General features: G+C 35.9%; 1 protein-coding gene across 3 annotated transcripts in view; it reads left to right on the top strand.

The window, feature by feature from the left end:
- Positions 1-26,653, top strand: part of GRB14 (growth factor receptor bound protein 14) — a 138,895-nt gene that overhangs the window by 81,953 nt on the left and 30,289 nt on the right. For 2 of the 3 annotated variants that reach the window (XM_038142281.1, XM_038142280.1), the window contains exon 14: positions 16,785-16,927. In XM_038142281.1, coding sequence (XP_037998209.1) covers positions 16,785-16,892 — 108 coding nt within the window. In that variant the 3' untranslated portion in view covers positions 16,893-16,927. Of the gene's footprint in view, positions 1-16,784; positions 16,929-26,653 lie in introns of those variants that run through there. The other variant, XM_038142282.1, reaches the window with a different exon arrangement.

Raw genomic sequence — 26,653 nt, 5'->3', positions numbered from 1 at the left:
TTAAATTTAATCTTGGCTGAATCAAAGGCTAGCAGGTAATCTGTTGTTTTGAGTGTGCCAAAGTACTTGTATCACTTAAGACCTTGCTGATATCTGCCAATATTCTGTGCTTGCAGTGCCTCACAGGATAAAGCTAAAAACGGATCTATTCTGTATTTTTGTTTCATGTTCCCAACCCCATCTAGGTCTTTAGCATTCGAAGAGATCTCTGACATGAATTTGCCTGTGACCAAAGAGGGTGAAATCTGATCCTTGTCTTTATACTTCTAAGGTATTGAATACCAGGTATGGAGTTGAATTATGGTGAAGTAAAATGCAGTATGGCGTTGCTAACACTGTGGAATATCACAGATATATGCAAAGAACTTTCAAATATGTTTTGAAATTGGAGGGAAAACTTGATTTTTATAATTAAAAATACAGTTCTTTTGGTTCTATCTCTGTTCTATCCTATTTGGTTCTATCTGGTTCTATCCTATTGACATCTCATTTTATAGTTCCATGGTCCTAACCTGACAGGGATCACTCAAATAATTTAAATTTGGAATTCTGTTATCCATCAGTGACTCACAAGACATGGAGTGTTCAAAGGAGGGATGCATAAAAATGCAAACTGGTTTACACAGAAACATTTGAAATAGTGACCTCATTCCTTCTTTGCAATCGATTCTAGTTTTTTTTCTGTGATTCTGTCATTTATAGTGAAAGTACTTTTTGCAGTTTGGAGGATGAAGAGAATCCTTTATCTACATAAAATGAAGGTAACTTTTACAGCTATACATGTAATGGGCCATGTGCTGTCATAACCTCCCACTTTAAACTCCAGCTCATCTATGTTTAAAAACAAACCAGAGGCTTTTTGAACAGCTACACACATCTTGCATCCCACTAGACAGGAAATCCATACTAATTTTTACCTCCAATAAGAAATTTCTTTGAATTCTTTCTCATGATAATAATGTATATAGAAAAATGGATCCTTAACACACACTTCTCCTGGCCTATGGATAAGCTATCTATTATTAGATAAAGACAGCTCTGTGTTTTGTATTCTAGTAATATATAGTTTAGCTAATAGAGTTGTGGATGCACTGAAGTTAGAAAGTTCAGTTTATTTGGTCCTACTGTGATCTTAACTGAGGTTTGGTGTCCCTCCCGAATGGTTTTTGTAGCATTAGACAGGATGTGGTATAGTATAACTTTATGCATTAATGAAAAGTGCTTGTTAGCAAGCCATTCAGGATACAGAAATGAACATATACACTGCATATTTTGCAATTAATATTTTACAGCTACTACACTTTCTGTAACAATATGGAGGAACACTTATACTGTTTTGTACATTGTGTAGTGGAGCATACTCTGCTGGCAATGTGGAATTTCCCTCCATGGCATGTCTTGGAAATATTGTTGAAGTTGTGACCTGAGGTGTTACTGTCATTCTGAATCTGCCCTGGCATTGTGCTGAGATGGTGCAACCTATGCCAACATATGCATACAGTAAACAGCATTTCTGCACTTTGAGATGAGAGGGAAAGAGCAGTGTTAGGGAAGAACTGAAGGGAAACAAACTGAGCTGGAATAGCCAGGAGAACAGTTTGTAAATACTTTGGGGCTTGTGGAATGATCTCCTGACAGTTAAGACATTTCACACTGATTTACCATTAGTAATAAAGATCACCTTGTGTGATGGTAAAAACATCTGCTTTAATTACAGTAGGAAAATAATTGTTCTCCAACATCTTTGCTCTATATTTTGGATACTTCTTTGTGTGTTTTAATATATTAAGTGTAGGTGGTAAATTTCTCATCTTGCTGGAGAAATAAGAAAATATAGCAATAGCTTTTTGCGAGTGCTATCTCTGGCAAAGAGACTACTATTAAACATATAGGATGAAAATATTATTTTCAGTTGTTTAAACCTCTGCTGCTGTGTAGCAGTATTGAACTTTTTGTGGCCTTGTATCATTTTGCAAAGTGTGGGTACTGACAGCATAATGCAGACCCTTCCAAAAAGGTAATATGCTTACTAACTTTAAAACCTTGTACAAAATAGATTTTTTTTGAGGGGAGTGTAGGGGCAAAGCAGGGTTTGTTTTGTTTTGCTTATGGTTTTTTTTTTCATACCATGCCTGTGGTATGAAAATTAGCTGCCCGTGGCATTAAAATTAGGACCTAAAATGTTGTTATTAGTCCCAGCAGAAAGGCCAAAGGATTACTTTTCTTGTGCAAACCCTCAGCCCTTTGGATTATACTTAAGGTGTTATCTTAAAATTGGTTCTCCCTCTTTGTAATTTGGGAAGACTTTTCCTTCATTCAGCTGTAAGGCTTTCTTAAGGAGGGAACATGGTGGTCTTCCCACTTATCTCAGACATGTTTCTGTATTACTGCACGTAACAAATCCAGCACTGAGTTCTAAAAGGTGAAAATAGCCCTAGATCTAGGGAAAAAATAGCATATGTATTTGTAACACAAACAATACACTTGTTTTCACTAAACTCAACAGAAATTCTTTGGAAAATGCTCTCTGTATTCTGCCTATGATAGTTTGGATAGAAAACTTTAATTAGTTTGTAAGGTTTTTTATTATTTTTTATTATTTTATCTCTGTTCATTATTCTTTTCTCAGTCTCTGAATGTTCTCTATTTTCACCATCAAATAGCTTGCTGGCTATTTTTGTCAAACAAGAACCCTGAAACCATTGCACTGGAGTGCTGAGCCTATCTGCCCATTCTGTCAACAGGATGAAAGTGAATCTCAAGCTTTTTTAATTACAAGGATAACATGTTCGCTCATCTAATAATGAAGATGGTTAGCAATTTTAAATTTTAATAATCAATTACTGAAAGTAATTCTCCATTAAACCACAAGAGAGCCATTAAATCTCAAAAGATGGAACATGCTGTATGTAACAGAAGCAAAATTTCTATTTTTAAATATCATTAGGGAATATCTGATTTTCATTTCTCTGCTTTTCTTTTACCTTTTTCCTCATGCAGACCATCTCATTTTCAGCAGGAAGACAGCACATGATCTTATAAATAATAAAAGAAAATCCTTGCAAGACTTGAGCCAATGTCTGAAATATGTGCTGAAAATCTAATTTGTTTCAATCCAGCATATTTTGACTGAATAATAAGTAAAGTGACTAATTAACATCTTAATACACTGAGGGCTGGGTGGCATGGTGGATTTGGTACACTCTCACCTCAGGAAACCTGAGTTCAGATCTTATTGGCATTGCAGGTGCTGAACAGTTTGGTGGTTACTCTTTTACTGCTGGTAAAGCTGCTACCTAAAACCATAACATTAAGTAGCACTGGCAGCTTCAAATATAAGGTATGTTGATAGCTGGAAAGCAGGGATACTACTGCTCTCAGACAGCTTGGTGAGGGTGCCTATCCAGTGACAAGCAAGTTGGCAGACATAAATCAGTTGCTGCTTCCAGAAATTAAAGAACCCCAAAGTATTGAGGCAAGAGGGAAGCAATAGGTATGGCTTGTCTAATCTGAAAAATAACCATTTTTATTTCTGGTGGTTTTAAAATTCCAAGCTGAAGAAGTGGAGTGGTTTATTGATGTTGGACTAAGTTTAAAAACATATTGTGCTTTAGTATGCATGGTAAAGCATGATAAATTTAAGCATTCATTTACCTGGTATGGGGAAAGGACCTGAAATAGTTTGAAGGAAAAACAATGATACAACTTCTAAATGATAATTTGTCTGCTGATATAGTAGACAGTATATTCCAGAGCACATTCACCTTTTCAGTGGACAGTAGTGTGTATCAAGACTTAAAAGCTTCCACTTGATTCTTTGGACCTTATCACTGAATTATCCTGCCTTGATGTGTCTGATGGCCAACACTGGAGCAATATGTGCAGTTGAGAGGCTCTTAATGTCAGTTGGCATCGTCTCCCTGTACTCAGCAGGGAAGCTCTGTGTCTCTGATGGCTGGGCTTAAATCAGAATGTGATCACATCTGCAGAAAATTTATCAATCTTCTCAAAGAAGCTAAGTTACCTTAGGAGACTAAATTTTTTTGTAAATAAGGTGGAAAAAGGTTTAAGTTTTGTTTTTGGGTTTTTTTTTAATTTTCTTTTTTTGTTGTTTTTGTTTGTTTGTTTTGGTTGTTTTTTTCTTTTTCCTTTCTCTCTTGTGTGTGTGTTTGGTTTTTGTTAACCCATACTTGTGTACCACCAAAACCTGGAAAAAAATGTGTTTTGCTTGTCATAAATCCTGCTGCTGCAGCCGTGGTAAGTCTGGTTTAGTGATTGTGGAGGAGGGAATTGTCTTAACATAGAACTCTGCATCAGTCTTAGGGCTGTTATAATTCTCTGAGATTCACCTTGCTCTTAACTTGTGTTTCTGTTGATATAGAAAAATAATTACACAAAGCTGTGGTGCTCTCCTATGTCTTTTTCCAAAACTTCAGGTTATAAATATAAATTGAATCTTGAGGTAAAATTTCCACATACCTGAAGGATAAGTAATGTAATAACGGTGTGATGTTCAGCTTTTTGGTTAGTTCTAAGACATTCTATTCCCCATCTCAAACTTTTCGATAAGATTGCATCTGTATTAATTTATTTCTTATCAGGCTCCTAGGAGAGGGACAAACAAGCTTTTGAACACAAAGGCACTCTCAGTGTCTAAAATAGAAGCGAAAACCCTTCAAAATTAAATATAGGTGGAGAACAATTGCTCTAAGCTTAACTTGATTATGTTCATCAGTTAGGCAATTTGAAAGAAAAGGTGATTGGACCTGTGGAGCGAAGGGGAAGTATTAACAAGGAGAGGAGTGACAAGGTCACTAACCTTCAAGCCACAGAGAGAGAGACTGATAATTAGCATTTGTGAAACATTAAGGCAATGTTTGGGGGTAGAGGGTTAGTGAATAAACTGTAATATTCCCAAAATGCTCTTGTCACTGTAGAGCAATGAATACTTGTTCTGGTCTTGTCTCTTACTTCTTTCTTCAGCTCTTTCTCAATTCAGGGCTGAGAAGTTACACATGGAATGGTTCTTTTGTGGAAAAAATACTCTGCAGTAATTAGCAATATTTCTATTCCTTTTATCAGTTCTTGGTTCACAGTGGTGGTTAGGAATTAGTTGAACCTGTGGATAGCTTTGTTAATGGTATAAATAATTTTAGCAAATAATTTCAGGTGTAGTTATGACAATTAATGGGCATCTTGTGTCTTAACTGCTCTGTGATTGCTGTCTTCCATTAGGTAAAGGATGACTTGTGGGATATTTTATTCCAGTAATGGGTTTTACTTTAAAAGTGAGTGAATTTATTGACATGTGATCTTCTCCTAGTCTAAGTTGTAACATCTTCATGAAATTTTAAGGAAGTCTAGTAGATGACAATTTAGGGTATAGATGTACTGGGCACCCCTTAAATCTTGTGTATGTATGTAGTACATTTTTGAAGAAGCCATGTGTCTTCTAGAAGAGTAGGAAAGTCCCAAGGGTCTGTGAGAAAGGAATATCTGCAAGGTGCCCTTAGTTTGCTCAAGGTGTTCTGAAAGCAAGGCCTCAGAGCCTCTTTGCCCACATTTTGGATGTGTTTGAAGGCCTCGGGCTTTTGTGGAGTAAGTCCACAGGGTCTCTTAGGGTTTCTGGAGCTTGGGTAGATTTTTTTTTAGTGCTGTTGTTTTAGAAACTATTAGAGGGATTAGATCATTCTGCCCTTCCAAATTAATTAAATTAGGCTTTAATAGCTCTCAGCTTAGAAGTTTTGAAGAGCAGAAGTCCTCCTTCAGGTGTTTTGACTGGGTTCTGGCTTCTTATTTTTGTTAAAAATCCAAGTAGTTGATTCAAGTGAAATTTCCAAGAACGGTCATCTCTTCTACTTAAATTGTGGAATATCATGTGTACAGAAGAACCACTGTCAGTACACATAGTTGTATAAATATATCTGGACACTCAAGTCTTCTGTTTTTATTGTGCTAATGCTCAGGGAAATGTTGCTTCTGGACATCCTGTCTGTAACTGGTAAGGATGTGACACTGTTAGTGTGCCTGAAGAATTGCCATGTGCTGTTCTTTTTGCTTGGTTTTGTTTCTTTCCTTGTTTTTTTTTTTTTTATTTTATTTTTTTTTATTTTCACCACAGTCTTCACTGTTTAACTCTTGTTGTTTTCTTCTTCTGAAATACTTGTCTCCCCTCTCTGGTATATTTGAAAATTTTTGGGGTTCTTAAATATATTTTTTAGTTTTTGCTCAAACTGTATTTTTTCTGTCTGTACTTTTAAAAACTTGAAATTTTTTACATCTAATGTCTTCTATCTTCTATGCAGCTTCCCTGTTGGCTCTGCTAACCTGGCTGGTAACACAGCTCCTACTTCTTTTGATATCCCCAACCTTGTTCTAATATCTTTCCAGTGCCTTCTGTTTCCTTTTCATTGGAGAATGAACATAATTTTTGAGGTACGGACAGAGGATTTTAAGTGTTTACTTGCACATTGCAATGACAGGAATCCTAGAAAAACTTACCTATCATGCAGAAACACAGCAAAGTTTAGCACAGCCTCACATTAATATGTTGCCCAGCTGTGGAGGGATAGAATATAAAAAAATAGTGCAGAAGGTAATCTCATCCCTGAGGAGTCGCAGCTGTACCAATTATCAAAGATTAGGAACAGGCCTGACTTTATCAGGCTACAGCTGTAACCAGTGAGAAGAAGAGGTGGGCTGGCTGGTTAAGAAGGGAACTGGGAACAGGGAGCTAGGAGCTGGAGTCAGTTGGCTGCTGTCTGAAGGAGTCAGTGCTGTGAGGGTCTGCCCATGAGAAATCACGAAGAAGGTATGAAACTCTGGCAATAAGATAATAACACCCAGCCACTAGCAGTACAATCACAGCATTGCCTTAGAGTTACTGGGGAGAGCCTTATGCCAGGCTCCAGGAGGAAATGATTAAATGCTTTTTAAATGATCTGTGAATGGAGATGGAACAATTGACCAAGTATGTCAGTTGCTGTCCAGGACTGCACATTAAGTGTGGTGTAGAGAGGTTTTCTCATGCCAAGAGATAAACAGTGCAAGCTTAGTTTAATTGAAGCTATGTACAGAAGTATGTAAATAGGGGACACCCCTAAACCTACATATGCAACAACATAGCCTGTTTCTGTTAGCTAAACAGGGATGACTTCTTTTTGTTTAGGTGTGATGAGGACCTTATCTATAAAGATAGAAAATTGCCTAGTCTGATTTCCTTCTATTGTATTTTAATAGATGGGATTATGTTTTGTGTAATAAGTCTGATGTTTCTTTAAGAAGAGTTCAAAATACTTAAAAAAATGTTTGCTACTATCTTCTGCAGGTTTTTTTTTCTTCATTATTGCCATAAAAGGAAGAAAAAATGTTCAGGAAATATTTTTATATTTTCTTCTGCTACTCAGTCTGTTTCCTTCAGTCCTTTTTCATGTGAAGTACTATCAAAATATAATCATGGAGAAGCGAATGCCATTCTTGTGTAGTGTAATTCTTCTATTCAATAATGCTAAAATAAAAATTGCTCAATGTTCATTTGCTCAGACCTTGTACTGCCTTCTACCAGTTTGTTGCTGTTTTGTACACATACATTTTGATAAGACATCTCCTGGAGGCTTATATTTTGGGGTAGGGAAAGGATGAGAATATATGGGATATATATATATGCTTCATTCAGCACAGCTTTGCATTTAAAGGCAGGCCTAAGTAAATAGCAGGTTATATTATTTTCAAGTTAAATTTGCATATTGAATATCTTTTGAGCTGTGTGGCTATGGTTTAAGCCCTGAAACACTTGCACAAGAATGTAGCTGTGTAGGGCTCATGAGCAGAGTTGGGCAGAAGTTCATATGCTGTGCTGGGGTGTGCCAAGGGAGTACAGCTCATCTGAAGAACTTGATAAATGTTTTAGAACTTCTCTAAGCTAGCTGGTCTAGTTTGTTTTCCCATTTTGCTAATGAATTCCCTGTATGCTGTAGCCTTATAAATAAAACCAACTTCACTATGAGCTGAAACTAGCTTTCTCTTTAAAACCCCATACTACAATAAAAATTGAATGTAATACACCAGGAATAATACTAAAGTTTGTAGTGGAGACTACTGAAATGTGTTTCACTGTATTAAAATTAAGTGTTATCTAAAACCAAAAAAGAATAAGAAAATTGTCATATGCTACAATGCTGGTATAATGATTACTACACATACATAGTATAGAAGACACATGATGTTTTTCAGTCCCATTGAGATAAGACATAATGTTTTATTGCCAGATTGCAGTTTTGTTAAGTAAAACTTGCAAATCCCACCACCGCAAACTTTGGAAATGCAGCTTTAGCATTGTTCTGTGTTCAATAATTAAATACAAAATGCAAGGAGTTGCCTTCTTGACTTTCAAATCATACTTTTGCCACATCCAAAATGAAACACAACTGCAGGGTACTAATAAAAGTAGGCATGACTAGGCAAGGTAATTTCCTCCAGCATTAATCTTAAAATCTTTAAGAGTCATCAGAGTTTTATTTCACTGGTTCTGGTTTAAATGGCTGAGTTTAACAGCACATTAAAACTTGCACTGGGGGATCAATTTCAAACAAATGGTCCCTTTGCAGTTGTGCCTATATAGAGGAAAAAACTGTTGCTCAGAAATCCAGTGTATTTTAAAAAGCTTTTGAAGTGACTCTCCTGTAAGTTTAAAGTGGGTTGGGTGCTTGATGTCCCCTCATTTGTTAAGGAGCTGTTTAATTTTAACAGTAAGTACTCAGGACAGTGTTTGTTTCTGCTCTGAGACTGCCTGAGCACAGAAGGGGTGAGTAGCTCTCAGGTTGTTAGTAACCACAACCAAAGTCCCGCTGTGCAGTAGATAACTCATAAGCAATTTTCTTTCCTCTGAGTGATAGTGGCTAGCTCAGATTCCTGAGGAATCAAACACACTTCTGATTTGCAAATGTACTGTTTGTCTCTTATGGGCTCCCTTTTGCTGGAAGGTGGTGGGATATAAAGGACCCTAATTTAATTTCCTGAGTTAAGGAAAACTCTGAAATGGGCTCTTCTCCATGTTTAGTTTTTGCCTTAGAGAGGAGATGGCCTCATTTATGCTACAGCTGAAAATAGAATAAGGCAAGGAGAGATTGTGTCATGCAACTCTTGTTCATTTCTGTAATCCTGGTATGGATAACTGCATATCCTAGTCATTGGAAAGGAGAGCAAGACAGCTCTTTTGTAGGATTGTGGATGTCATCTTGTGCCTTCACATTTGGAGATTATCCTGGCAATGAAATCAATAGATAAGAATAAATTATTGTGACAGCAACTACACTTCTATATAAATAGCTCTAGTGAAATATTTGCAACTATATAAATAGTAAATATGATCACAGTCTAAACTTCTTATTTCTGAATTGTGTTATCTGATGTCTGGAAGCAATATTTGAACCAGGGGGTCAAGTGTAATTAAATTTCACTTCTGCTGCTTAGTAGTATGTGTATAATTTCAAGTCTATGTTTAATTTTAAGTGAATTTTAGCTGACATCACTGCAGAAGCACTCAAGTATTTTTTTTTTTAGAAATTAAAGCGGCTCTTGCTAAGTCTTGCATTGCCTTTTAGTCTTGATTAAGATAATTTGGTGACTCATGGTGCTTACGTGGCAGGTACCACTGTGACAACAATATAAATATCTTTATTAGGGCTATTTCTCATAAAAAATAATGGGAGAAAATTTATACAGCTCCTTTCCCTGGGAGGAACTTGCAGTCTGGTCTGGGATGCTTTTTTCCAACTTTCTGGTTTGAATTTCATGGATTAGTCTCTCTGCTCCAAGGCTTCCAAGTGTTGTATCTTTTATCAATCACAAGCATCCCTGCTCACCTCATGCATTCAGCTGACTCCAGGCAAAGTCCATTTATTTTTACTATTTTCTCATAGGTTAGTAAAGGGTCAATTCTGTGAGCAGCAAGCAGGTGGCTTTATATTTATCTTCTGGATTTTCCACTACATTAGACGTATTTGGCTTTTTCCTTCTAACTTGGAAGTAGCAGGATTATTAGAAGAAGGAAGAAGAGAAATTTTTTTCAAGGTCTACTACCTAATATTTGTGGGTGTTGCCTTCCATCAGAAATATTTATGCACCATCTGCACCAGTTACCTTAGCAATAATACTACCCTAGTTAGCCAAAATGTGCCAGTGTTAATACCAGCTCCCTCCTTTGTTCTGACAGCAGCAAGCATTGCCTCTGCTGGCCTCTGTCATCCTTAGCAATTGGAGCTGTTAATTTTTCAGTCACTACAATAAGTCGTCAGTAATTATTTTCAGACAACTTTCAAACATGCATATTAGGTAATTAAATTTGCAATAAATGTCACTCTGTTTTGCAACCCTTTCCTTGTCCTTCTGTATTAGGCCTTTTCTAAACTGATGTGTCAATAACTAATTTTTTCCAGCTGTTCTAGATCAACAGTTATTTTCTGAGCTGCGATGTAAAAAACCACAAAGTCTCCTCATTTATACTCTATACAAAAGAAATGCAACATCTGCAGAAGTCACTTACATTCAGGTGTAAAAACAGCCTCTAATATTACTTTTCTCCTTTACTACCACTTAATGATATATGATTATGTTTCTTCTGTTTTGGACCTTTTGAATGTATCATGATGCAAGACTAACAAACTTTTAACGTGGAAAAGAGTCTTAATTTAAGAGACTATCTTGTGCCCAGAAAGTGTAATTGAAAACAATAAACATTTCAAAATTATAGAAATATTTCCTTTTAAGTGTCAGTTTTTCTCTTCAAATATTGTTTTGAGGAGGAAGTTGTTCTTATTGGGGTTGGGGCAGGTCAGAGCTCAGTCTATTCAAAAGGCTGTTTCTGAGGGTTTTTTCTCTTTAGGTTTCCTGGTATAAGACTGACACTATTGTTAGTATTACTTAATTTGTAAGTCTTATGTCATAAATGCTAGACTTCAACAGTTGTTCAAAGACAGCCAAACTATATATCATAATTTTTAATGGTGTACTTAACAGTGTTAGGTTAACAGTTGAAAATGTTTTTTTTCCCAATATAATTCGTAAGATGGCTTGGATTGGAAGAGATCTTAAAAATCATCTGGATCACCTAAATGAGTCTGTGATTCCTCAGGATTCTACCTAGTCCTGCCTGCTTCTGCCATTCCACCTTAAATTGCTTCTTAGAAGCAGTAACATGAGATTGATAAAAAATAATTTTCCTTCAGCCTTTCTTATTACAGAATAGACAAAATTCTGAGTCAGGATAATTGGAACTAAAAACTTTCTTTGCTAAGAGGGTGGTGGTTAATAATTTTCAGGTACAATGGAGTTCAGCTGGACCTAAATAATCTTCAAAGAATTTTTTCCTGTTTCAGGCATTTTCTTGTCCCAAAAAATCAAAGTGAAAAATTGTTCTTCCTCTTGACTAAGACTATTCCTGAAAAGGAAACTTTTCCTTTATCCCATAGCTCCTAAAAATGTGCCTACTAACACATTTGATAAAGCCTGGTCATAGTAACATGTTTTTGACAGTGGTATTCCCTGAAGATGTGTCTTTCTATGCCCTGGCAAGCATATGGACTTACATAACAACCATGGAACAAGTTTCTTTTTGGCTGTCAGTGAGGGCTCCCTTCAACACCACAAAACAGGTGGGAGCAGGTAAATGGGCAGGAGAATGAAAGCATAAAAGAGCTGTTGCACTTGTTTTTCTGTTTTCTGAGATGGCATTCTGTATTTTACAGGTACATTTTGGATGTTCTAGCACACTTTCTTTGCCTGGCTTATGTAGCATAAGATGCTATGTTTGTTTGCCTATAGGAAGTACATATTATGACTGGAATCATCTGCCCAGGGAGGTGGTGGAGCATCCCTGGTTGTGTTTAAAAAAAGACTGGATGTGGCACTTGGTGCCATGATCTAGTTGAGGTCTTGGAACATGGGTTGGACTCGATGATCTTAAAGGTCTCTTCCAACCTAGAAGTTCTGTGATTCTGTGAAAAGAACATGACCATGTATTTCAAAACTGTGCTGTAATACATATGCATCAGGGTGCAGAGCTAATGTAGTGTGTGCATTACCAAGCCTTTCTATTCCTGATTATGAGCTCTTTCCATCACAGCTGTGATGGCAAGTGCTGCATCCCTGCCAGTTTTCAACTTCCTTATCCAAATATGCTCAGACACCTTTCATGTAGCCCTTTTGATGTAATCTCATATAAGGCGATCCCTATGATCCTTCTTTTTAAAACAAAGCAACTTTAAAATTAATATTGCAGCAGAGTCACTTTCTTTAAGAAAGCAACTTGGGGAATGAAATGTCAAATGTCTAAGCCCCACTTCTGGAACTTTACAGCACAAGTCTTGACCACATTTAAACCGGAACAGCGACAAGGTGATTGCATGCTGTCTTTGTCTTCCTCAGGATAGGAAATAGAGCATTATAGGTTTTTGTGAAGAAAGGTGCTGAATATCCTAGTTTTCATGTTAATGTCATTTGGGGATAGGATGTGCAGACAACTGATCCCAAAGGAAAATATTCTTTATGAAGCTAGTTTGCTTTGTTGTATGCATTTAATATGCAGAGGAAGAAATTTTCTTCACCTACCAGCTCAAATACAAAAAACCCAAAACTCTAAAGTGACTTAAAAAAAAATACTGTTCTTAGATTTACCCAACCTTATAAGATGAGCTTATAAAGAAAGCATAGGTACCAGTGCTATAGAATTTTATTGATTTAAAAAAATCCCACAAAAACCCATAAAAACAAAGAAAGCTCACATCTTTTGCTTTTCTTGTTGTAATTGTTTTTGTGATTGCCTTAGTTTGAAGTATTACAAAAATGTGTGTGACGACATGAGCCCTCATTTCCAAAGGCTCCCAAAGGAAGATGTGACATAACAGAATTAACATGAAGTTAGTCACGAGGGATTTGAGGTGAGATTTAAAGAGCTTCCAAGCCTTTTTTATAGTCCATACAATTCTATGTTTTGACCTGCAGGTATATATGCCCCTAAAGGACGCAGTACAGCTGTTATGACACTGGATGTGGAAATACCTGACATTTAGGGGTCTCATTTGTGACATGAGACCTCTACTTTGACATCTGACTGTTAGAGATTTACTGATAGCATGAACCATCAGATCTGATTTCTTTTATATTAAGGCACCTATAAGGTGACTATCTAAATCAGTCAGTAAGAAATCCTGATTGCAAGCAGTATTGAAGCACTGCATTAATTTTTCAGACCTTGAACATATACCTTTATGCGATATTTATAGGCTTAAGTTTTCTCTTGGTGTTCAATCCTGGGAGCTGTTTCTCTACAAAAAGCAAAACATGATATTCTTTTCTTGAAAGGAATTTATTTCCATCAGTGTGAGGTGCTCAGCAGAAGAAGCAGCAGTCTGACTGCTAGAGACTTGAACCTACATCAGAGCCCATGTCTCCTTTTTCAGCGAGTGGCCTCACTGTTATACTATGTCTAGGTTTCTGTTCCCTTCCTTCTTTGCAAAAAATAAATGTTAGCCTGAAGGGAATCAGCAGGATTCCTGGTGGGGCATTCTACTAGCAATGGGAAATCTGTGCTCTGCTCCTTGTCCCAGGGACTGCTTGTGTTTTACGCATTAATGGTTTTATATGAAAAATGTGAAATTTCATTCATAAAAGCAGCTTCTCAGTGAGCTGTATGAATATATGGTTGTTCAGTACTCAAGAATGAGATGCTTCTGGTTGTACTTGGAAACGGAACAAGTGTCTAAGTCTCCACAGTCCAGTGAATGTTGTGGAGAAGCACCTGTACTGCAGACAAAAAAAGGGAAACCGTAATATCTGTGGCTACTCTGGCTGTACTAATCATCACATCCCAAGAAAGCTAATGTGATCAGGTTGCTTCCAATATTTGACATGCCCTAAGATTATGGGCTGTTTCTAGTTTAAGTGTAGGCTGAGTCAAAATGTAGATAATTGGTGTTGTTTCAGTCTTGGCCCTTTTGAAATATCTGCATTTGACCAGAAGATACACTAAAGGAAAACTACATGTTTCTGAAGTGACAGCTGGAGAGCAGATAAAGTATTCTAGAATTTCTACAAAAATACCTGTGATGGAGTGCAACTGAGTCTTATTCCTGGGTGAGTTTTGGACACCTATGGAATTAAGCGAACATCTAAAGGTACTGCTCTGCTGGGTTTCTGAACACAAGTCTGTCCTGTCCCACATCAGCCAGCATGCCTTACTGACATGGAGGGTAAAGGGTAGGCTGGGCTTACTGGCAGATGGCTGAGCTGTCCCCTGGGGAGGTAAGAGGTATGAATTTGAACTTTGCCAGACAGAAGAGGAAATTGATACCTCGCCACAACTTAATAACACACTTGACCGTCTGCTCAAAGGCTTCTGTTGCGCGTGTCTGAGTTGCAGAGTGGATGCTCTCTATGGTGCAACTTGCAGTCTTACTCCCTGAATGTCAGTAGAGTCCTTCTGGATTTACTGTGGATCTAAGGTTCTCTCCAAGTGAACCCTGCTGAAGACCTCACTCCTACCTGCAATCAGAATACAGCTACATGTGACTGGGTTCCAGTAGGAAGAGGAGATGATTGGTGGGCTGAGGGTGTCTCAATAGGTTACACCATGGTGTGGATAATGCCACAGTTGCAGGTTTGATCACTGCATTCAATGATCCTTGTGGGTTTTTTCTGACTCGGAATATTCTGATGCTGTGACTTGCAGTACATGAGCAGATAAAATGCTTGAATACATATGAACTCCTGCTGTGCTTTGCACATATATATTTTTGTCTGTGAATATGCATAGCTAAGTGGTGTACAGACAGATCAGATTTTTTTAACATAGCTTATGCTCAGCATATACTACAATATCTTTCTGAGCAGGGGTGCAGGTTTTCATCCTTCAATGATTTTGTGTACGGATCATAATGAAGTTCTGTTCCTAGAACAGAACGTTACTTTCATCGTATGTGTTTTGCTCCAAACTACTCAACTTTGAGCTCTTTGGAGGACAGTCAAACCTTTGCTATCTGTATGAAAAGCTTTACATGGCTAAGACTCCTGTGTCCCTGGTGTTTGGAGGTCAGTTTGAAATAAAAAGTAATATTGCAGTTGTAGTTTTCCAATGAGAATGGGAGGGAATAACAATAAAACTTCTTTGTAGATTCATGGTAAAATTAATATTAAATATTTAATTGTAAGAAATTTAAATCTTCTACTATCCTTTTGTATTGCAGTGATGTGTAGTTTTCTCAAGGTGAAGACATAGAACTTGTACATATTTTCAGGATGATCCCTTTATTTTGTTTTTTGTTTGTTAAATCAAAGGTAGAAATTATGATGAAATAAGCTTCAAATGTCTGGTTTTTTTTCTGTTTTAGCTCCCTAGTATGGTATAAACAGCTCATTCGGGCAATAGCTATAAATACGTAGTGGCAGACAAACTGTACAAATGAACTTGGAGCTAAATATATATCAGAGTGTTTTGCACAGGTTAAAGGAGAAAAAGAAACATTTTCCTGTGATATCAAAATACAGCTTGATTGAAGCTATGCACAGATGTAGAAGCATACATGATTATTGCTTGAGCTTATGAAAATGGAGCTCTTAATATCTGTTCTAACCTCCATTAGGAATATTATAGATCTGCAGTCTGCATCTATATTGGTTATTTAACAGTGATAGTGCATATTGTAATTGATCTAGATAAAGATGTTAGTGTAAAGTAGGCAGATGTGCTTAAACTTTATGTCCCCATGTAGTCATATTGACCAATGATGGCTTAATCTTTGAGATAAAATGTGCAGCTCCTCATTGTGGCTTGGTATAAATTTTAAGTGCAAAATTCCTATGCATCTTTATTTAAAGTGACAGAGCCTTTATCAAATAATGCAGATAATTAAGTGCTGAAACTGAAAACCATGTCCAAGCGAAGAATTCGGCTGATTTTTTGTGTGTGATTGTTTACAGATTTCCTTCTCCATTTGCTCCCAAAGAATACACTTAAACACTCAATCAATGAATAACCTACAGCAGTTTGTTGTAGATTCAATAATGGGGAATGGTGCATTGTACCAGGATAGTCAGATATACCCATAGGAAGTGTCAGTGGTCAAAATGCTTCCATTGCCAGAAGGTAGTCTGAAAATGGTCTCGAAATTCAATACAGCATTGACCCTACATTGTATACATTATCTGCAGTCTGTTTCTCAATCTTATTAGAACTTTAAACCCAGCCATTTTAATCTGAAGATTTATAATATATTTGTACAAATTTTTATTCTGGATTAAAACTGTTTTTCTTTGTCTATAGCTAGAAATTTGAGGTATTCATGTTTGTTTTTTCCTCTATTTCTATATACAATCTTCTTGGTCTTTTTTAGCATAAATATATTTCATGACAGTGAAGTTTCTGAAACTACAGTCTTAGAAAATTTATACACACTCTTCTTCATTGTCAGGTATCTCTTTCTGATACCAAATGTTTTTGAAATGCATAAAAATACCAAATTATGTGTTTCTAGACTTCCTGAAAAGCTTCAGCTCCTGTTGATATGAGAAACTGTCTTGATTTGAGAAACCTTTCTGCCTTTTTATATAGATATTTAAATAAATATTTCAAATTGAAACAAAAAGTGTGCATGAAATTTTAAAAATATAAATTGAAGATTATAGGTCTTACACAGGATTATAAATTAATTTTATTATTGAAACACGTTTAGTTTTATATCTATGCAATTTTTTTTCTCTGTTTTTATTTTAATTTTTTCTTTTTGTTCTAGAATGGCAATGTTAATTTTCTTAATAATCTCACCTGGGACCCTGCCTACTTCCTATGCCCAAATGGATCCTATGCTGCAATTTGGGTGCAACAAAACTCAGCTAATTGACACATCAACTTCCTCCTGTCTACTGCCTATTCTAGGTAAGTCAGATAGACACTTTTATTGTGCAGTGAGTTTCTTGTTTTCCAAGTTGCCAGTGAAAATCTTGCTAAATATGTGCTGCTGTGCCCTGTGCTTCAGACTGATGCATATTAAAGTGAGCATTGCTAATAAATACTTGGAAAAAGTCATTGCACTGAATGCCTATGACCACAGTGAGATTACACCACTTGCGATTTTTAATGTACAGTGTCACAGGCTGGTTTTCAAAAATGAGCACACAGCTCTAGCATTTGCCTCTTAAATAAAAGTCTACTTGTCCTATTAAAATATCATCCATCAACTTTTTGGTTTAATTCAGATTTTTAAGAAGACCTTCCTCCCTTGAGGTTGTGTGTATGATGAAATATTTTAACTGTATCTTATTTAAGAGATGCAAATAAAACCTTTCAGCTTTTTCTAAAGCCTAGAAGTGTTTTGTTTTGCCAGCTGTCTATGAAAGTTCAGTGCTTAAAATGTTAGGAGCCTGACTTTTTTCAGTCTTGTAGATCTTTGAAAAATTGGTTTATGGCATGTCATACATCATGTATCTAAGACATATGGGAATAGTTAGAGATTAAGGTAAATAGACAAATTGAACTGCTTTAAACCATTTTTCCCTGTTTCACTTTTATGAAAGAGTTTATGAACAAAAGTTGACATTAAGCAATCACAATAGGCTATTCTATATGTTTTAGACAGTGGTAAAGACTTTAGTGTCAGAAAGTGTTGCATCACTGATGCTTATATCAATTTGATTGGTGTCCAAGTTTTAAAAATGTTACTTTGTCAAGTCATAACCTTTTCTGAGTCTTTCATTTGTCATTGTTTTGATGATTATATCTTAAGAAAAAAAAAAGAAAAATGTTCTGTGCATCAGGAATCATATCATAGCTCATAAGGCTTATCAATTTTTTGGATAAAATTAGCATTTTTTTGTCTTATGGAATATGATTGCGTAGATATTTTGGTGTAAAGGTTTCAATTTAAAGACAAAGATTAGCAATTTTGCTCAAGAAAAGTTTGTTAGAGATACATTTTAATGAAATGTCAGTGTGACTTGCAAAGTCTTCAGTGAGAATACTTATTCACACATGGCCACCATACTCTGGCTGTTATTGTTCATAACAGTGCAGCAAACTGGGGGCTTCCAGACCAAAAAAAAAAATTCAGGTGACCAAGCAAGGTAATTCAGAATATGAATTTGATATAAGCAGATGAGGACTTTTTTTTCCTAGTCTTCAACAGCTTAATAAAATGGGACTATTCTGTAGACACCAAATAACTAAAAGGGAATGGACCTGTTTTGCCTTTTTCTGTTTGTTGAATCTCTGCAGGAATTTAAGAAATGAGAAACAAAAGGGAGTGTGCACTAAGAATACCATCCATGGTTTAAAGTGCTGTTTCCTTCACTTTGCACTCTCAGAGCAATTATTTATATTGTCATTCTCAAGGGGTGGGAGCTGGGCTGAGTGTTCAAGATGTTGCTAAGGTGCATTGACCATATCTAAATATTTTTGTGTACTTATAGGAAGCTTTAGGGGAGAAACAACCAAGTTACAATATTTTATTTCATTCAGATCCTTTGGGGCAACTTGGTCAACTGATCATAAATTAAAACACCATTTCTTTCAACTGTCTACTAAATATAATGAGTGTTATGTGTTTACAAGTTTTGTGTTTACTTCTTTACATTATTTACTTTTTATTTGGTTGTAGGGAGATTCTTTCTACTTATAACTTATAGGCTTTATATTTTTACTGGTTTAGAACTAGTCTTGCAACTAATAGCAAATTTGGTTTATTTTTGCTGGATGCACTAATTGGCAATACATCAGTGATTTCTCTGATCGTGCTAGAAACCAATGTTTTCTATCAATCTGTTAGTAAACCAAAAAAGTTCTAGAATATCTATTCATTTGCAAAAGGTAATTTTATTCTCAATACAGATCAGGGACAAAAACATGGAAACAGAATAAGATTTAATGCCGGGAATGTTCTTTTCTGTAGCAAGGTAAAAAATGTTGCTTTGTAGCTATTTTTAGTGTGTCACTGATTGTTTTGAATTAGAGGATGTATTTAGGACTCTTTTTATGCACTACGTAAAAACCAGGCACTGATTATTTTCAGTTCTAGGGGTGCAAGTGCAGCTTTTAGTCTCTTTGGTGGGAATGTGCTTGTTTCCTGAAATCAGTTGCTATCTTCCATGTCTATCAAATTAGCTATAAAAATAAGGTAACTGAATGAACCCCGACACTATTAAAAGAATTTTTAGGTGAGTTATATTCCTCGCGTTAGTGGCAAAATGACTCTTTACTTTGCTTGATTAAATTTGTATAATAAACTATTATTGAACTAAATCGTAATGTTTTGTGTAAAAAAAGATATATTAGCCCTATTTGCAGCTAAGGCTACGTTTCTTTCTGTCTTTTTCTTAGTATTGTGTATAGAAAGAGTGCCGATAAACTTAGCCTGACACCCAAATGTTGCTCAGCTTAAGCGAGGGAGCTTTGGCACTTCAATCGCAAGAGGGAGCTGTTGGAGCTCAAACTGCAAGGGCTGCTCACCTACGTATTGCCGTTTTAATCGATACGGCTCAGTTCTAAATATTTAATGAAATACATTAACAATTATTAGTTTCCACCATCACACTCTCTGACTACCACTCTGATATGCATTTTCTGGGAGAAGTATGAAAACAATAATTAAAGTGAATAAACCTATACATTGACAGTAATATATTTGGTGTGTGTGTGTGGGAACAACACCCAATCTTTTCTCCTTATGTTGGTGACAAGCTTAAATCTACTTCAAAGCAAATAGTCTTGTCAAGCAGTGAAACATGACTTTGGTTACATAAAGCTTTGTTATTCATTTATGTTGTTGTTATCAAAAGTCTGAGGGTACAACTTTTCTAGCGTCTCTCCTAGGAAATTAAGTGCGCACATGAATGTCATACGGGGAAGAATGTCAGTTTATATGAAAATTGAAGAATTATCGGTGTTTCCCCTGCAGTTATGCACAAAGGCATCATTGTCAGTTGTCTTTCTTAGGCCTTCCCTGCAGGCATGATCAGACTCAAGCAGACAGCTATTTTCCTTTAATTTTCCACAGCAAGGCAGTAATGCTTATGATTATTGTGAAGTCAGGAAAAGTTTAGTTTCATCAAGTGACATGTAGTGTTGCAATTAGTTACTTGAGCACTTCTTATAAAATTTTCTACTACAGTATCTGGCTTGTCAGATGCAGCTAAATATTAGCATCTCGAATTAAACAGGAGGGTGAAAACTCCTAGCAGAAAGCCCAGCTGACAGCTCTCAACATGAGCTGAATGATCACTCACAATTGTAATCGATTCTGTAAGTACTGAACACAAACCCCCAGGCAATTGAGGAAAATAGGATGATGAAGGACTGCAAACTAATACGTTACACATCTTCATTGATTAGTCATTGATTAACCATTATTTTTCTGAATGACAAACAGCTAGTGGTAAAGTAACTGAAGCTGATGATTTATTTACATGTTAGACAGAAGATGACTTCTTTATTCAGCTGATTGTGAGCTAATGTGAAATGAGAACACAGCAACAGTTTAAGAATAAAGAAAGGTTTACAATATTTTTTTCTTTTTTGACACCATTCCTAGAGTCAAAAATGTTTTTACTGGAAGGAAATTTAACTAGACTTTAAGCAGCACATAAAATTCAAATACAGACAATCTACATGGTACCTGTAGTATAACTACATTTAAAGAGATCATTTTATAGACTTGGTATTTACAAGAATATTGATCTGTGTTTATTGAACTTTTAATTTAATTCTGTTTTGTCCAGTGCCTTATTGGCAATTAAACAGCTGCAGAAATGGCAGAATAATGGTTTGCAATACACCCACTATCTTTATTATTCTGAAAATATCTCTAAACCTTAGCTTTGAGCACTCCATGATAGGAATCAAGTAATTAGGAAACAGTCTTAGCATTTGAGATCAGGGTTTTTTAAAATATATATATCAAACATCAGCTCTCACCAATACAGTATGAAGCAGAACTGATTGCAATGGAGTAGGGGGTGGTGCTTGTCTAAGGTTTCTGCCAGTCCAGAGAACTTGTGTTGAGGGTACAGATGGCATTTCCCCCTTCTGGTGTGGCTTTTCAGTTGCGTGGGGCATTTTATTTGGTGTGGATTTTGGGTTTTTTGTGGTGGTGATTTTTTTGAGGTTAGGGATTTTTTTTTTTTTTTTGTGGTGTTGTGGTTTTTCTTTTAAAAATTTTTCTTCCCTGAAAGGGCAACAAATCTATTCAATCAGTTTAAGAGAAGAGGATACTTAGGATACTGTCTGTTTGAGGTTCTCAGATACAGTCTACTCCAGCTATGAAAATGTTGTGGACAATGCCTATTTATTCTTCACTTTTGTCTGTAATGGCATTAACTGTGATGAACTTTGTGTAAGCATGTGGACATGTGTCTTTACAGGAATTATGTTTCAAGTTAACAGTAATTAATGTGCACTTACTCTAGAGTGCTAGTTATCTTCGATGCGTATCAAGCACTTATCAGAGAGAATTTCAGTAAAAGATGTATGCTTTCAGGAAATATGGATGTAGAATAACTATTTAAGGGAAATTCATCACCATTGCAAGTTTTAAACGTAAATAATTGTATCCCAAACTAAGTAAAGAAAGACGGCACTATACCATAGTATACTACTGCAGTTGAGGTGTAGATGAGCTTGATAATATCTTTAGTAACTGTTATTAGACAAAAAATTGTGCAATTCTGTTGTCTTTGGTTCTATAAATCAATACAACTACTTAAACATCAAATTCCTTCCCCCATTTTATGGTAAGAACTTACTGTAGGTAATGTTCTGTATGTGCCTTCGAGAGGCTTGCTTGCAGGTGGATAGCAAGGGATGTCCAGCTGCTATCTTCTGAGCATGTTTAGTGTGAACCTCTGCTAAACTGTTAGCTTTATGTTGAAATGCTTGTCAGCTGGAGCTAAGCATGATCTTATTTCAGGGTATGAGCATTTTTCACATTAAAAAAATGAACCTATGTGCTCTTTGTGTTCAGGTTTGTAACTTGCTTACAAAAGATCTCTGGGACAGTGATGAATTTCTGCTATTATTACTTTTGACTGTCCGCCAAGGAAGTTCAACCAGTTTGCTTCCTGGCACATCAAGTCATCCATCCCCTAGTTTCAGGACTGGATTGTACTGGGCAGCAGAAGCATTTCACCAGGCACCAAGTTGCTGCTAGCTAGGCAGTTCCAAGTTATGAGCCCTGAAATGATGGTGCATACCCATTTGACACATCTTAATCGTAAATCTCCACCTCCTCATGGCTGATCAGCCCTGTGCATTTCCAAGGAACCTGCAGAACTCCTGCCCTCCCAAGCACAGCCTTGTGCTGCACGATGAGCATTCATAACTGAACACTGCTGATTGCTTTAACAAGTCTGCAAAACAACAAATGAAACATTATTTTGCAGTAAAACCACAGGGAAAAGCCTCTAGGACAAGTCATGAAAATACTCACTTGCATTGCTCTTATGTGCACTTCCAAAATATATTTCTGGTTCCTTGTATAAAAGTGAGAAAGAAATCCAACGAATCCTTATGGAATTTTGTGTGTCATACTCTGTTTGTGTTACCCATTTAAATTGCCAATTAAGGGCACTATTCACATGAGCAAGAGTTTGATGTGGCCTACTATGTAAAGCTGGCATTTACTTTGTAATTGAAGAAAAGAGAAATGTCTTGGATTTTGTGTCTCATTCTGATTATCACAACTACACATGGGGTACAATATGTCTCAGTGTCTTCAAGCATATTTAATATCTTTAAATTTTTAAATGAAAATGTAGCTGTCAATTTTAAACTAATTTGGATGGACAGCAATAAAATGCAAACCTCACTTCAAATTAGAATTTTCAGTGAGGATTTCTAATGGAAACTAATTGCTGACAATAGGAAATGACAAATTACTAATTACTTAGTTCAATTAGACTTTTGTGCCTTTGGTCCTAAGTGGCAAGCATACAGCAAATCTTGCACTTTTATAACAATTAATGACACTAAAACTATTTAAACTGCCAACAGATGTGAGTAAGAAGACATGAATTGAAACTTACTTAATTTACATACTATCCCAATTTTATACCAAGTAAATGGTGTTTAATTTTTATGTTACAACCAAATATCACTGGCCTAGTGTGATTTCTGCAGAACTTCTCAGAATAAAATAGTTTTACTGAAATGTTAGTGCTGATGCTTTTTTTCCTCTTATCACAGCACTATTTATCTTTAAGTGACTCCCAAAAATATATAGTGTAAGTGAATAGAATAGAATTTTTTGGTGGAGTTTGTGCTTCCTAAGGCGTTTTTCTAAAATGGGCAGTAGAATTACATCAACCTGATCACTTTTATGGAAGATTTAAAATTCTGCTTCTAATTTACAGGTAATTGCAGAAGTTCATCTAGTTCATACCATTCAGAAGCAGTCAAACAGTCAATGTATTTAAGTCTTATTCTTTAATGAAAAGCTTCCAGAATATATGTGTTAGATATTGTTTCTTCATTCATGCTATGCTGACTTAATCCATTTATTAGCAAAGACTGGAGTTGTCATTCTTTCTCCCATTTTGCACTTTAACTCTTCTGAATTGCTTTCAGCTATGTTTCTACTGAAGAGTGCAATGGTCTATATTGACTGCAATGGTTTTTGTGTGGTCATTAATGTATTTTACACACGTATGTCTTATCTGTGAACTTTACCATAATTTCTACACTTCAAAACTTCTAACATTGGATGCATAGAGTTAAATGTCTAGAGTCAAATTAGCCTTTTATGCCTTGGGAATTGGTTGCTGCCTTCAAAGTACTCCATGTGATAGTTAAGACTTCTTAAGGTGTTTAACAGTTTTGTGAATGTGCCACTTCTGTTTGAATACATGAATGCCTACCTAATATTGCACAGTAACATATTTTAGTCAACCTAAGAAGAAAATTATACCAAATCATGGAGTGATTAATCCATCAAAACTGTTTGACTTTACAGATGATTTTGCAACAGACTATTTCTAAATTTCTTCCCCTAGCTTTTTGTTTTGCCCAAAGGCAATATTTAAAAGAATTCATTAATCTAATAGTGATTTATGATAACTTCATTTGCCAGAGAAATATTCTTGTCCCTTTTTTTTCACAAGATAGAAGGAAATAGAGGGTTTTGTATCAATGGATGTTCTGCAGAAAAGATGTATAGAGAGAAGATAATATGCTTAATACGGGAATAGAAATAGGAATGGCTTTATAAAATATAAATGAGAAGGCTACAAGAAAAAATGTAGCACCCAAATCAGGAAAGATTTATAGAAGTGTCTACATTTAGTTGCAAAGAAAAGGTGTTTAGTAAGGTGCATTGTACAGGTGTGTAATTTTGTCTTACAAAAGAGTGTAAGTACTGATAATGTTTTAAGAACCTTAATGCAATGTACTTCAAGACAGACCAAGTATGAGACAGAATATACAATTATGGCATTTCTTCCTTGCTGTGCTTCTATCTAAGGTCTTGGCAAATGACTGCCAATTGATCGTCCTTTTATTTAGTCTTTTTACGCTTTATGGAGTATTGCAAACAAAAAATATAATAAAATTCTCCTAGATTTAGAACATTAGGTGTCAGAAAAGCTGAACTGAATAGATGTAGAGGGTGTGTGTTACACAAGAGGGTTATATCGTACAACTATATGCTTGAAGAGCTAGCTCTTCACTTGGATTCTGTTAGTGCAGTTTTGTTGTTAGCAGAGATGCTTCAGTATAGATCACTTAAGTCTAGCAATTTCTGTTGAGTTGTACTGTACTATAATCCTCTAAAAAGCAACCACCTAGCATAAGCAGTCAGTGAAATTTCTGGCAAAAGTATTTCCCTAAGTGTATTTCCCCAGGAGATTGTCATTTTGTGGTGTTTGGTTTGGGGTTTTTGATTGGTTTTTGTTTTGATTTGTGGGATTTTGGGGTGGTTTTTTGTTATAGTGGTTTTCTTTTATTTGGTTTCTAATTTTCCAGTAATTAGGGCAATTATAGTATTACTTCGGAATAAAGGTTCTGACTCAATTGAATTGACAGCAGTAGTTCTGGACTAACCTATGTTGTTTCACTACGGCTGTAGTTTTCTCTTCCCAAAAGCTCAGTGAACTTTAGAGTTTGAAATACAAGAGAGACCATACCTCATAATAGAGGAGAAAGGAAAAGCACAGGCTTTTCCCCATAGGGGGTAGGAAGCCTGGGCAGGGACAGAGGAAAGAATGAGTTTCACAAATCAGAAAGGAAAAAAATTGTGGCATTGGTATTGTACTTAGAAAGAGATAATGTGGAAAAGAGGTGAGAGCAGGGACAGAAGTATACCTGGAGCAAGAAGGACAGGAAAAAAGATAAAAACCCAGAAGTGGCCTAATTAGAAGAAAAAAGGAGAGAGACAGATGATAGGGGTTAGGGTAGGGGGGAGCAAAAGAAGGGTCAAAAGTACCAGGCAAAAAAATAATGAAGCTAAGGAAAATTAGCAGGACAGATATAAGGCTGAGAATATGGTGTCTTCATTCATGCCACAATGAATCATGAGATTAGAATGTTTAGGCTGATTTAATCATCCGCAGAGTGTATAATTTCCTTTATAGCTCCATCATAATTATTGAGGCACTGCAACAGATGAAATATGCAATTCTTGATTGTTTGGTCTACTGAGAAAAATGAGGAGGAAAAGGATGAAAGGCTGGAATACAAACCTAGTCATGTTTAAGCATAGTTTGAATGAAATGTATGGCTGTATGGGTACATACAACTGAAGAGGTACCTGTCTCTCTAGTCATACATTACTGTGGAAGCTATATTGTTAATGACAGTGTTGTGTCAACTAAATGTACTGAGAAAATGATAGCTTACTCCACTGGCAATATGTTGGTTTAGTAGTAGAATGTACTGGGTTGAGCTGAGTTTCTAAAATGGATTAATACCATTATCACTGTACACATTTTCTTAAGTAAAATATTAATTTCTTCATATTAAAAAAGTATTATGGTATGAATTGGGAAATAGAAGCACCAACAGTCTTTCAGGATTTAATAAGAAAATACAGAATGTCCAAAATTGCCATAATCTCTTAGCACCTCTGGCCCAGAATATTTCAAAATTGCATTTGTCATTATAGAAACTCTTAGTTGTCTGACATGATTATTCTGATTTACTTTTCTCTCAAGTGACAAACAATATGAATGGATTTGTACTGAGGCATTTTGCAGATAATTTTCTATTATCATAGCAGTGAAAATTAACAATACAGGATGATGCTGTAAATATTTTCTAGCATATGAAAGTAAGTATGCTGCTAATCTATTAGTTAGCTTATTATTCTTCATCATGTAAATTATACATTTCCATTTTATTTGTAAGACTAATGACTCTTATCAAGAGCAACTCTACTGAAAATTTCTGATAAAGGCAGATGGCATTTTTTTTTTTTTTAATTAAATGACAGAGGTTCTAATATTCTGTGTTTCTGAACAGGTAAACAAATTGCCTTAACACCAAAGCCACCCCCTCCTATTTTTTTAATGTGGAAATCAGAAGTCCAAAAAGAAAAATTGGTATAATTTAGAGCTAAGACCCTGATTCAGCAAAAATCAGCTTGCCTCATCCACTGAGCAAGGCCGCTGAAGTCCTGAACAATAG

This window comes from Motacilla alba, chromosome 7 (assembly GCF_015832195.1).
Source record: "Motacilla alba alba isolate MOTALB_02 chromosome 7, Motacilla_alba_V1.0_pri, whole genome shotgun sequence".
NCBI classification, from domain to species: domain Eukaryota; kingdom Metazoa; phylum Chordata; class Aves; order Passeriformes; family Motacillidae; genus Motacilla; species Motacilla alba.
The sequence above is the reverse complement of the archived record's forward strand: the minus strand, read 5'-3'. Positions and strand labels throughout refer to the sequence as shown.